The 14,310-nt window shown below is 39.6% G+C and overlaps 1 protein-coding gene across 2 annotated transcripts; it reads left to right on the forward strand.

Annotated features, from left to right (window-relative positions):
- The first annotated feature begins 3,435 nt into the window (after positions 1 to 3,435).
- On the forward strand, positions 3,436 to 13,307 carry LOC118771347 (tyrosinase-like). Of its 2 annotated transcripts, XM_036519312.1 has the most exons (5): positions 3,436 to 3,457; positions 4,001 to 4,242; positions 10,770 to 11,001; positions 11,731 to 11,872; positions 12,746 to 13,307. In XM_036519312.1, exons 1-5 carry the CDS (start codon positions 3,451 to 3,453, stop codon positions 12,912 to 12,914), a joined length of 792 nt encoding a protein of 263 aa, XP_036375205.1. In that variant the 5' UTR covers positions 3,436 to 3,450; the 3' UTR covers positions 12,915 to 13,307. The 2 variants fall into 2 exon arrangements, with proteins under 2 accessions (XP_036375205.1, XP_036375204.1); XM_036519311.1 differs by lacking the exon at positions 3,436 to 3,457 and having other exon boundaries at positions 3,480 to 4,242; positions 12,746 to 13,305.
- Positions 13,308 to 14,310: the final 1,003 nt, after the last annotated feature.

A 14,310-nucleotide genomic window follows, 5' to 3' on the forward strand; every position in this document is an offset into this window, starting at 1 on the left:
TGCCCTGTTCCAGAAAGGAGCACCAGAGTGTGAGCTTAGATCTGAAGCCATGCATCTTGTCAGACAAGGTGAGAAGATTTTCTTATTTGTCTTGCATTTTAGCGTTCAGTTCACTGGGATGCCTAAAAATGACGGCCAAGTACGTGAGTTTCGCGCAATATCGCGCATCTGCAATCAATTCCACATATGCAGAATTATCTCCTATCAGGAACGTTCTGAGTTCTTCTTTTAACTCGTACAGTCGGCCAAAAACCTTCCCCCGTGAAAGCCAGCGGACGTCCGTGTGTAGCAACAAGCTATGATGCACTGCTCCCATTTCCTTGCATTGAATCGAAAACAGATGGGTTTTTAACAGCCGCGCCTTGATGAAATTAACAATGTCCACCACTCTGTCCAGTACATCTGAAAGTTCTTTCGGCAGTGTCTTTGCAACTAGCGCCTCCTTGTGAAGGCAGCAGTGAGTGTTTCGCACGTTTGGATTTTGCACTCTGACCTTACTGATGAAACCTTTGGCACAACCCGTCATGGCAGCAGCCCCATCAGTGCAGATACTGATACAGTTCTTCCAACTTAATCCCCCCCAATCAACATACTCAATTGCCACACGATAAACCTCCTCTCCGGTTACTCTGTTAGGCATTGGTTTGCAAAATAAATTCTCTCTGATATGGTCCCCGTCTACGAATCAAACATTTGCCAAGAGCTGAGCATGCCCACTGACATCTGTTGATTCGTCAACTTGTAAGGAAAATTTCCCACTAGATCTGATTTTTTCCAAAACCACGTCTTCAATATCTGCTGACATGTCATTGATTCCAATTGTACTGTCTAACAGTGGAACCTTTGAAATTTCTTTTGCTGCTTGTGAGCCTAGCATTTTGTGGACAATTGCTGTGCATGCAGGCAATATGACCGTCACGGCAATCGAGTGTGGCTTCTTAGCCTTAGCCACTATCTTGGCCACTAGATACTGTAGCTAGCCTCTAGTGCTTTCTCTGACACTTTTGCACATTTCATTATCACTTGCTCTTGTCGGTCGTGTTGACTTTTCAAATGAATAAAATACTCTGCACCCTTGCTGGCTAGTGACGGATGCTTTGTCAGGTGTCTTTAAAGTTTGCTCAGAACCATTGCTTGGTTTGACAATTTCATACCACATCCCAGGCACATAGGGACAGCGAATGATGTACCCCCGGTAATGATGAAACCATACAACAAGTAGCTGTCATTGTACTGTCTTTTCTTTGTCTTCCTGCTGGCCTCTACTACCCTCGCTGGTGAGCTACCACTGGATGATGAAACTGATGGCTCAGAGTTTTCTGATTCTGGAGCCTTTCTTTTCAAAACCGTTCCATGCTAGTTTATGTGCTTCATGCAATACTCTCGTAATGCATCGCACAGCAGGCAGTGAAATGTCTATGACTTTTAATAATGGCATTATTAGGTTATTATTATTAATAATAAAAATAATAACAATAATAAGAATTAGAAAAGTGCATTTCCTGCAGAAAATGCAGTGCGACTGCGACCCGGCAGCGAAAATGTGCTAACGTATATGAGACAATCGCTAGAATGTGGCTAAGTGGTTGCTAGGGAGTTGCTAGGTGGTTGCTAGGATGTTGCTAGGTGGTTTCTAGGTTGTTGCTAGGTGGTTGCTAGGCTGTTGCTAGGTGGTTGTCGGGGCATTGCTAGATGGTTACTAAAGTATATGAGGTGGTTGCTAGGGTGTTGTTGGTTGGTTGCCATGGTGTTGCTAGGTGGTTGCTAGGGTAAATAATATTGTCGCTGGGGCACTGCTCAGGCGTGGCTGGGTGGTTGCCAGGGTGTTGCTAGGGTAAACAATATGGTTGCTGGGTGGTTGCCCAAGTGTTGCTAAGTGGTTGCTAGGTGTTTGGTAGGGTGTTGCTAGACGGTTGCTAGGGTTTTTCCAAGTGGTTGCTAGGCGGTTGCTAGGATAAACAATATGGTTGCTAGGGACACACCCACCTTTGGCGAGTGTTGGGCCACATTACCCAAAGCAGCATATCAGGTCCCGTGGCTATTGGTAAAACAGTGACCGAGTGGTAAGACTTTGAAAAATGAACTGAAGTGACTGGGAGTATGGAGGGATGAGTGAACGACAAAAAGACGAGTGCGGGTCAGTATGGCTTTCAACGACTGTTGGGTGGCATGACCTGAGCCAGCATATGAGGAACTATGACCGTAGGCCTGAAGGTGATTGAGCGGTAAGACTTCGAAAGATGAATTGAAGTCAATAGGAGGACGGAGGGATGAGTGAATGACAAAAAGACAAGTGTGGGTCAGTATGGATTTGAGTGAGTGTTGGGTGGCATGACCTGAGCCAGAATATGAGGTACATTTGCTGACGGCCTGTGACTGCATGATATGGTTTTGAAAAATGAATTAAAGTCAATGGCAGGATGGAGGGATGAATAAACGAGTAAACGATGAGTGCGGGTCAGTATGGGTCGCAATGAGTGTTGGGTGGCTTCGCAGTAGCGTTTGCAAAGCAATCACACTAATAAAACCATCGGATAGCAATACTGTGCTGTGAAGCTTCGCTTCGCAATCACACTAATAAATATCTGCTAGTAGTAATGAACTGCCATATGCCCTCCAAGCCTGTGAAATTGCAGGATAGCTCTATAAAGTTTCCTACATTAAGTCAATTTTCAAGAAATGTATTTTAACAAGGGAGAAATTTCAGGATGTTTTTAAAGTAGGAAGTTTAATATTGCACTCAATGTTCATATGACAATAGTATAACCTAAATGAATCATATTGGTAAACTTGTGAGTGCATTTGCAATGCAGGGCGACCTGGAAACACATTATGCATATGACCAGATTAATATTCATGTGTTTCTGGTTTCTAATCTAGACTGTGCATCAATATATTATGTTCCTATATTATTTAATCCATTTTAGGTGTTTTTAGTTTAATTTTTTTATTTTTTAGGGTGTTCTCAGTCAATTTGATTTTGAATAGTGACTTTAAAATTGAAATATTTGGTTACTGAAGGCATAGGACAACATCTTAAAAAATCTTTGTTTTTTTATGAAACAGGACAGCCTACCACAGTTTCCTTATGGTTATCAAATGCAGTGTGCATTTGTTTTTTGGAATGAGAAACTATTCAGTATATAATGCCTACTTTTATTATGTACATACACAAATATTGCATTTTTATTACATATATTTTAAGATCTATTAATCAGTCTGTCAGAATTATACAAATTGTCTAAAACAAAATATTTCCTTTGATTTTAAATTCCACCAATGTTTCAATTTTTTTTTTTTTTTATCTGAAGGCCTAAACTAAATCTAAACTTTATCTAATCTGCTACCTAATCTCTGTCAAATATGGTTCGAAAGTCCAAAAAAGATTATCTACTGGAACAGTGTCTTCATTGGTCAATACTGGGGGCAGGAAATCTACAAAATGCCAGTATGAAAGGTAGGGTGCTCTAGCAGGGCTTTGCCGGCCTATTAAGATGTACTAGAATGGTGCAGCCAAGAAGTGTGTTACCACTATTGTTGTTGCTGCTACTGGCAGTGACAGAAGCACACATTCCTCGAGTGTGCACCACAGAACTACACCGTTCTCTGAAAAGATGCTGCCCTGACTTTGAAGGTTCACCTTGTGGGTTGGCTCAAGGCAGAGGAGAATGCGTTAGATTTGAGGCACCATTTAAGATATGGCCACCTCCGTTATACAATGAATATTGCAAGTGCAAAGGGAACTTTGACACATTCGACTGCAGTCAGTGCAAGCCCGGTTTCACAGGCGCTAACTGTACCGAACCTCAGCACTATGTTAGGAAGGAGATCACCAGTTTGACTGAGGAAGAGAGAAAAAGACTGTATGACGATTTGCAGAAGGCGAAACACGAATACAGCGAGAGATATGTGATCGTCACAAGAGAATTCAATGACACAGATCTGGTATTTGAAAATGCCACTGTGTATGATTTGTTTGTCTGGATGCACTATTTCGCAGGTAGGGCGGCAGCTGAAGGGGGCAAAAATGCAGCCCATCAGGGTCCTGCGTTCCCCTTCTGGCACAGGTACTACCTGCTCTTCATGGAACGTGAGATCAGAGATCTGACCGGGGACAAGGAGTTCTTCATCCCCTACTGGGACTGGACCAAGACAGACCACTGCAACATCTGCACCAATGATTTGATGGGAGACAGCCCTGGCGGAAACATCAGCCAGGAGTCAGCCTTCTCCCTCTGGCAGGTAGGTGTTTATTTTTCAACCACTAGGACGACTAGGATGACAATCATCCAATAAATTAACCCCTAGGAGATGACAGCCTTTTACTTTGCCATTATGAAGCAAAATTATTTGTAAATATATGGAAAACTGTTCAATACAATATACAGTGCATAGGTCATATATGATCCAGAATAGATTCAACATTTCCACAATAATCCATCATAGATATGTAACCCACAAGGGTAAGTACACATCTAGGTTCTAACCAAAAGGAAAAGGCATGACCCAGTGTTTAAAGTATTAAATATTACCCGAATAACCAATTATGAAATGTTATGAGGACTTTGGACTGTGTAAAGTTTGATTTAAAATATAATGAAAAGGATTAGATGAAATAAAACAAATCCTATTCCACATCAAACAGGTACAATACAAAACTATTGGGATACAGAATATAAATGTTTAAAATAATAACATATTGGAAAATAACTGAAAAGTTGGGTGCACCCTTACAAACAAACACTGTAAGTATACAAACATAACTGCGTATAAGATAAGATAAGATAAGATAGAACTTTATTGATACCACAGCGGGTAAATTCACTTGTCACAGCAGCATTAAGACAGAGGTAGAAAGGCAGAAGTGGCAATGTGCACTGTATGTGTGTGAACATGAGCTTGGCCTGTGTGTGGATTAGGGATGTGCATCACCATCACGGAGGCCGATGACATCTCGATGCATTGCCAACGGTCCGATACATTAAACAGACCAGTGGCGGCTGGTGAGCTGAAAACAGGGGAAGCTGAAACTACCTTTAAATCTGTCATTACTTTCAACCTGTTCCCTGTATCTTCCTTGATTAACAATAAAAAATAATTCACAGAATAGGCCTAATTGACACCAATTGCGTTAATGGGCGGCAGTGTAGCATAGTGGTTAAGGAGCAGGACTCGTAACCGAAAGGCTGCCGGTTCAATCCCCGCTGGGACACTGCTGCTGTACCCTTGGGCAAGGTACTTAACCCACAGTTGCCTCAGTAAAAATATCCAGCTGTATAAATGAATAACATTGTAAAACAACTGTAACCTATGTAAGTCGCTTTGGATAAAAGCGTCTGCTAAATGAATAAATGTAATGAAGTAAATGATTATGCTCGCGAAACAGCGCATATTGTCTGTAGTTTGTGTGCTTGCGAAAGCTACAACGTGAAATTGTTTAATTAACAAGGATGCCATTTATCGATTTAAACTACATTAAATGCTCATGACACATCACAGCTTTTGTGAGGTCTGTGTTCTAAACGTTATTGTTCATTGCACTCAACCTAACCTAAAAATTTATTCTCAGTAGTCATAATTTAAATCGATCTAACTAAATTTAGCTCCGTTTTGTAATTTGAATTTTGTAACACAAGAAAGCCTATAATGTGAAACATTTAAGAGAAAGCTTTGGGATTACTCGCCACTTAATTGTTCAAATTGCCATCCTTGTTAATCAAACAACCTCATGCTGTAGCTTTCGCAATAGCGCACAAACTACAGACAATCTGTGCTGTTTCGCGAGCATAATCATTTACTCTTAATTATTTGTTTTATTGTTAATCAAGGAGGATAAAGGGGAACAGGTTGAAAGTAATAATAGATTTAAAGGTAATGTTTCAGCTTCCCGTCTCCCGCTCACCAGCCGCCACTGAAAGAGACATATGAAGCAACTAATAATGCGATACGATACGATTCACCCCTATTGCGATGCAGTGCGATTCAACATGATTTGATTCAACACAATGCGATGTCTTTGGACTTACATACTTAGTTACATGGTTATGTACATAGTTATGAAATGTTTTGAGAAAATCATTATCAACCTGGTGAAAACAGAAGTCAGCTGTTCACTAGATCCTTTTCAGTTTGCTTACAGGTGTAACAGAGGTACAGAAGATGCTGTCACAGCCATGGTACATTTTATATCTAAGCACTTAGAGGATTTTGCTTCTTATGTATGTCTTTTATTTGTAGATTTTAGTTCATCTTTTAATACTGTACAGCCACATCAATTAGTTAGCAAGTTGGATGAGCTGAAGGTCCACCCTGTAATTATTAGATGGCATTACTTGTTCTTGACCAAGCGTAAACAACAGGTCAGTGTTAATGGTATTCTTTCAGCACCCCGAATCTTGAACACAGGGGCCCCCCAGGGGTGCGTCATTTCACCTGTCCTTTTTACTTTATACACTAATGAGTGTAGAAGTCGTAGTCCTAATAACTACATAATTAAATTCTCAGATGATACTGCCATCCTGGGTTTGATGAAAAAGGACAGCGATATTGCAGAGTATTACTCGGAAATACAAAGATTTGTAGGATGGTGTCACGATAATCACCTGGTGGTGAATGTTAAAAAGACTGAGGAGATGGTGTTTGACCCTAGAGGAGTAGTTGACCACAGGCGTGTGGTCATTCACCATGAAACCATCTCACAGGTCTCCTCGTACAAATACCTTGGTATTTTTAATGATAGTTCACTGACCTGGAGCACGCATGTTGAGAGTCTCTGTAGCAGACTGCAACAACGTCTGCATTTCTTGCAGCGACTCAGAGTTCACGGTGTTGATGAGACGTTTATGATAGTCTTTTATCAGGTGGTCTTTGAGAGCCTAATAAGATATGGCATAACAGTTTGGTTTGGTAATCTCCCTGTGCAACTGAAGTCTAAACTAGCCAGATTCACACAAACTGCATGGAAGATAATAGGTGTAAGACAGCAACCATCCCTGCAGTCTGCCTACGAGCAGGCTATGTTAAGGCAAGCCAACAAGATCATAACCGACCCATCTCATGTGCTTCATACTGAGTACCAGCTACTGCCATCAGGGAGGAGGTTTAAAGTACCACGCTGTCGTTTCAACAGATTTAAAAACTATTTAATCCCTACTTCAATAAAAATTTTAAATGGCGGCACACGTAATAGGAATGCAATTAATATGATATGACCAATTTCCAGGTATAGCGCCTCCCTGTACTTTTTTAGCATTACAGGTTTTACTATTTATTTATCTATCTATCTATCATCAGTGTATGCTTTTATCTGTCTTTTTACTGTATGTTTTTGACTATTATGTTCTTAAATATGTTTTTTGTTCCCTGTATGGACGCAGCATGGGTGGAAGCCCAATCCAAATTTCCCACAGTGTGGGACAATAAAGTTAATCTTGAATCTTGAACGCGATACGATGCGTTGCAAAAGAATATGATGCTATGCAATTCAATATGTTAGATAGTTTGATTTTATTTCTTTGGTTCTACTTAAGCAGGCAGCAAATCATAAATTAACTTAAAAAAGTGCAATTTTTACTTCACATTTTGTTTCTATAGTACTGAAACTCAATAAGCATCTCATTTATGCTGTTTCTTTTCATGATAGCGGCACGGCATATATTTTGCAAATTGCATGCCTCTTGTCAAATTGTCCGTCTCTCTTGAAAAATCCTAAAGGCCCGTCCACATTTAAAGCGATTCGCTCGTCGCCCGTCACTTTGTCGCTGACCGTTGGTCGCTAGTGGACTTTCCAGGCTCTGGTTGTGTTATGTGTCAGGGCTTATTAGAATGTCTTTTAGTAGTATTTGTTATGTTTGAGTTGAGAAATAGTTGCTAAGAATTTAATGTGTGGAAAGGAACCTACTGACGCTATCTGATACTGCCTTTGTATTGTATTTTATTTTCCTTACAAAAGAACAAAAAACCTACCGTAGCTGTATGGTATATGCGACCAGCGATCGCAGCTCGGTGAAACTCTTAGGAAAAAAGCCTCATTACAAGCCCTTCTCTAAGTTTACGAAGGCCATATCCGTAAGTTATTGTTTAACATTATTTTCCGCTGTTATAAGCCATTTTGTGTTATTTAATTTTACTATATTGTGGTAGCTATCAACGATGCTAGTTGTCATTGCTACGTAAATGTCGGCGGTTCTGTATCTTAGCTTGTCAGCAATGTATAATGGTGCGTTTACGTAATGTAATGTATACAATGTAACCTGTATTTCGTATGGGAACTGATATCAATTTCATTTCCATGTCTGTTTCAGTTTCACACTTTGTCAGTACAGAATCCCGGTACAACGAAAATTGCGGTCTGGGCTATTTATTGCAAGTGTTTAGCTGCTGGATATCTGCGTGCTTCAGCAGAGGCCAAGACAGGTTGCCTAGGACGGTATCCCTCTTGTACATTTCCCACCCCAAATGTTTCCGAGTGAAACAAACAGTAGCTGGCTAGTTCTACAAGACCATAAATATATCGCTAGTGTATGCATATGGACAGAGCTACGCTTCAACAGTGACAATGCACCCGCGTTTAATTTCTTTTAGCTCGCAGATAGTAGATCAAAGCCGTAGTGGTAGGAACCAAAGCCGTGGACGTTGTCTCCTTGTGGTAAATGCTTGGGGAACTCAGTGTTGGCGTCATCTGTAAGTCAACGGCATCCTTCGTTCCTTTTAGTAGTCGCCTCAAAGTTCAAACTAGTTTAACTCGGAACCCTCCTACTTCGCGTCATTTCGCCTGACATCGGTGCAAGTCGCCTAATTTCATTAACATTCCATGGTCTCTCGTCACTTAGTCTCTTCCAGTGTGTACGGGGCTTAAGTGTCGCCAAACATTAGATTTTTAGCACTTCGGTGGAACTTGTAGCTCTTCCTCCTCCATGATAATGTGACCCGACCGGACACGCCTCCAACTCGCGCGAGACTTGGCCACTGACAGCAGTGGAGATGAGAGCGCGCGCTTGAGAAACAGTTTAGAGAGGAGGAATCCATCTAAATATGTAATTATTGGTCACATTTCTAAATAATAAAGGCATAGGACCTCTACTAATAATTATGTATAAATAAATCGGATTTTACCGATGCAAAGATGTTAGAAACCATGCATCCCGAGTTCATCCCAAATTGTATCTGGTGCACACTTTTTTAATAGGGGCAATCATCTGGGGTGGCTCGCCATCTCATTAAGAATCATCATCTGGTCAGGAGGTCCGAATCTCACCCAAAAACCTAGCCTGTATTATGAAACACGGCTTATAGTTCTCTACTTACAATGAATACTCTCCTACCACTTAGTACGTAGTAAAGATGGTGTAGCCTACTTAGCAACGTAGATATGCTAATGGACTCAGTCTACTTCGTCACATAACATAACTTTTTTTCCAATAAAAGGTATCCTAGATAGACACGTACACTGTTTATCTGCGGTGCATCCATTTATATAAAATAAAATAACCAAAACACGATTGTTATTTTAACAGCAATGAGTCAATACAATTGTATGGCTATGTATTGCAAATAACCCGGGACCGTGGTCCGCGGTTAGCGAGAGAAGCTATGCTAGGCGGCTAACGCTAATAGCAGTATCCCTCAGCTATCTTATAGGCTATCTATTAATCCACCAATACAGGTGTCTCATTCTTACTAACATAAAATTGAGTGACAATAGTGGGATAAATTGTCATTTGACCCAATGACATTACTTAATTTAAACATATTTGGTAATGCAGTTGCGATACAGAACTCAGCCCGCACGAACCGGATAAAATGAGGGCTAAAGCTAGGTACCTATCTAGCTAACACGACTGAAAACAAGTTAAACTCACCAAGAAAATATTCGAGTCAACTGTCACTACAGTTTCAAGAGTCGTTCCACAAACAAAAAGTCGTTCAAAGCTATTTTAAAAGGAAAATAAGGATTCAGAAAATTCTTTTGCTTTTGCTTTTCTTCTCTCACCGTAGCTGTGACAAATAACCTGTTGGAATCAAAAAACCGTGTTCTACCCAATGCTGTCTATCAAGGCGAGGCTTAATAGTGGCCAATCATATGTCAGTAATGAATTTGAAGTGATTCTTTTAACACAAAGTGATCTACGGAAAAAAGTATATGAAATGTTTAAGAAAATTGTGAAATAGTGATGTGATTAAAATTGTCTGTGACACATTTATCTAATGGGCTACACATACTACATTTTCATAATATATTTCAACAACTATATCTGAATGAACATTGGGTAGTAGAATTTTATTTTCAAATAGGTAGGCCTTCAGTGTATTTTGAAATAGTCAAAATATATTCTTTAGATTTTTGGAGTACTTTGTAACACACACACACACACACACTATAATAGTGAGCTAATACCTGTATGACTAGTGTGCATTTAATTCGTCGGCTTGAAATTCAGTATAGCACCGCTTTTTTGAGTAAACCTCTACTTTTATCGGTTTGAGAATCATGTTTGGGGGCCTTTAATAATAATAACAATAAATAATAAATTTATCAGTATGAATAATATATTATAATATCGATAATATATTATAATATATTAATAATAATATATTATTAATTATATTTAAATGTAAATAATAAATAATACATTCCCTACTTGAATGATTCGAAAAGGGAAATAAAATAAGCACCTTCTAGAAAAAGTGTTCAGACTCAGTTAAAGACTGTTCACGCGGGATCATAGTCCATATGATGACGCTCTATGTCGTGTTTCCTCTTTATCCAGACAGTTTGTACTTATGATGATGAGATAACTCCTCTGGGGGGGTACAGGAGAATATGTGTCAAACCTGAGAACGACACCCACATTAAATATATTCAACGATCGCCAGGAGAAAACAGCGAAAGCAACGCCCTTCCCACGATAGAAGACCTGAAAACAGTCCTTGACACGGAGGAGTACGACACGCCGCCTTACAATCGGCATTCAAAGAACAGCTTCCGAAATCGCCTGGAGGGTATATGATTTTTTTTCTTTTTAACCTTCCTGTTCGTAAAGCACTGCTCTGCACTACAGTCAAGCCAAGAGTCATCAAGCCAATTAATATCATTTTGACGTCATTCTTCTTGACGAAACCATTTCGTGCACTTCATTAGAAGCGGTGCGAAATGCACGGAAATGAAATAAATAGCGTGGGCATTCTGTGCGCAGTGCAGCAAGGAGATCAATCGATTCTACCTGGTACTTTAACAATATTTGTTGTAACTACTGCTTGTTTCTACTTTTTATGATTTAGGAGATGCCAAAAGATGTTCTCTACGAAAGGCTACAATTCAAGACTGATTTGCCTATTGACTCAGTGGAAGCAGTTGCAAGGATAACAGAATTATGAGTAGCAATAACATAAATGCTTTTATTCTGTACACTTTTTCTATTAGATTAGTGCAAGGAGCAGAAATAATGAAAACTGGAGAGGAGCCAAAAATATCTTCTTACCACGTCTAATTCAAATCATAATAGAGAGAGAAAAAAACAAAGACTCAGTGATTTCCTTATTTGCTTGGTAGACAGTGTTGTCCGCAACATGGCTATATAGCTTACATATTATCCATGTTGATATTTACTGAGGCAGCTGTGGATTGGTACCTTGCTCTAAGATGGAATAGCAGTACTCCTCCTGGTTCTGTTTCCAAATCCATGTCCTTACCACAGTATCATATTGCTGCTGATTCTCTTTCATTTGCAGGGTTTGACCTCTCAATCAGCAGTAATAACCTTAGTGATGCCATGCACAATCTGGTGCATGATTACTTCAATGGAACCTTGTCACATGTGCCGATTGCTGCCAACGACCCCATCTTCATGCTACACCACGCCATGATTGACAAGTAAGATCATTCAATCACAGCTGAGACCTTAATACACTTCTTGATTCACACATCTGCACAATCTATTTATATTTGATTCCCAGTTCTGGAAAGAAAAGCTTTTCTGTTAGACTCCCCTCTCCCTGAAAATAATAAGAATCTAAACCCTGAACTCAGTTAGTAACAAGCCTGAATGTGGTTCCTTACTTTTGATAGTGAGACTGTTTCTTCTCCAAGGGATCGTCCAGCCGCCAGTACATTCCAAAGGACATACTTGTACAATTTCATTTGATTAAATTTGACATTTTCATCAGTAATATGAGCAACAAATGAATCTACAGATTTTTTTTAGTGCAAACCTCAGAGTAGAATTCAGATTGCTCAATTGTCCATCACTATGCCAGATTTGTGTTCAGGCTTCAGACCAATTCCTTTTACCTAACATTACAACCTTATAACTGTCACAATTTTAAACATACATTTTCATGCAAATGTACTGCTTAGAGGACTTAATTCTTCAAACATTTGCTCTGTGTATTTGAACATTTTGAATGATGATTATTTAAACATAAATGCTGTGAAATTTCAATGTATTTGAGAGTACTCCATTTAAAACAGCAAATGGATCAAAAAAGAATCTAACATGGCTTTAGTCCAGTCCTAAAATTTAAATGTATAGTTTAAAAATCAGAAGTGGCCCATAAACTAACCTAAACGCCTCAAAAAAAAAAAAAAAAAAAAAAAACAGTTACAAAACAAACATCGACAGTATATAAGGGAACCAAAAGAACCAAAGTTCCTATGTACTGGTGGAGACTTTGACAATCTGTGCACAGTATAGGCCTGTCTTTTGAAAACACCACGTGTGTGCTGCCCTTCTTTTCTCCTCTGCAGGATTTTGGAGGAATGGCTGATAAAACACCCAAACATGACGTACCCGATAAGTGACGAGATCCCACCGATTCAGAGGGCAGACAGTCTCATGCGACCCTTCTTCCCACCTGTACGCAATGATCACCTGGTCGGCTACACGACAAAACAGCTTGGCTACGAGTACAAATAGCCTGATTTTGACAACACATCAGTTAAAAAAACCCGTGCTAATACACTGCTTCTTTGATAACACATCTGGTTGTTGCTCAATAAATGCAGAAATGAGCTGAAGTTAACTAAATTTGACTGTCATCCTGCGAGGTAAAATGAAAATGGAACCCTACATACCCATCACAAGCGTGATTAACAACAGTTATGTATGCCATAAAAACACAAGAAAAGGTTTGGCAGAAATCAGGGCTTCATGATGTTCTCCTTGGATGGGTTACTTTTCTCTGTCTTCATCCTATTTTGGGTATCATCCATCTTCACTACAGGTAGATACAACATTGTCTTTTTCAGATGGTTTTATAAGAAGTGAGTTTGGGAATCCTGAGAGAGGCACTTTTCGACCTTCATCATGCACTAAAATGGGCTTGGCAACCATGCTCTGGTGTGAATTATGTCTACTCATTACTAATTAAGACTAACTAGACTGGTGAAGTGATTTGACATCTACATGTGGTATGATATTTGGATTGGTAAAGTCCTTAAGTCATGCATTTTGCTTTGCACTTACGTGTCAATCTAGGCACACATTTGTGATCTCAGCATGATGTTTGCCACTGATGCTCATTCATATGTAGTTAGTGGTGCCCTGTTTGCGCAACTTTTCATGCCATTTTATTAGATACTCTGTAAGTCACTCTAGATTAGAGTGTCTGCTAAATGACAACAATGCAATGTAATGTAATGTAACGTAACATTTAGATAAGCAGAGAAAGTAGACTACCCGCCAGAATAATTTGCAGTGTAGATAAACAGTGGAAGAACCCTGAATATGAATATGTGAATTACATACCAGGTGTTTCCCTGCACAGCATTGCTTACCAACAGGACACTATATAGTTTAAGGTTTAAAGAAAGAAGATTGGACACTCTCAGTCCAATATTTGCCCTTGTACTGGATCCCTCATTTTTAGAGGGATGGGTTAAGTATCACACAATACATTACATTATTGTAATTTAGCCGACACTCTTATCCAGAGGGACTTGCATAGATTACAATTTTATCCATTTATCCAGCCTGGTAAAGTACTTTGCCCACTCCTCACCACACTTACCACTTAAGTATCTATGCCACACTGCTGCTATCACCCTTCTATGATACTGAACTGAGTATGACATCGGCATGACATCATCACCAAGTTAAACATCGTTTTGGTTCTGATTTATTTCCTGGAGTATAAAGCCTGTGATACTGTAGCATGTGTAAAAATGATCGAGACTCCCATTATTGTTTCAGCCATATTAAACTCTGTTCACCCTTGCTCTCACTCTGGTCTCACCCTGGGAGAGCTGAGAGATGTTACACTGAAGGAGCTACCTTAATGTAAGTGTGTATCAGAAAACACAGCCTAAGACAA

The sequence above is a fragment of the Megalops cyprinoides genome, chromosome 24, assembly GCF_013368585.1.
Source record: "Megalops cyprinoides isolate fMegCyp1 chromosome 24, fMegCyp1.pri, whole genome shotgun sequence".
Classification (NCBI taxonomy): domain Eukaryota; kingdom Metazoa; phylum Chordata; class Actinopteri; order Elopiformes; family Megalopidae; genus Megalops; species Megalops cyprinoides.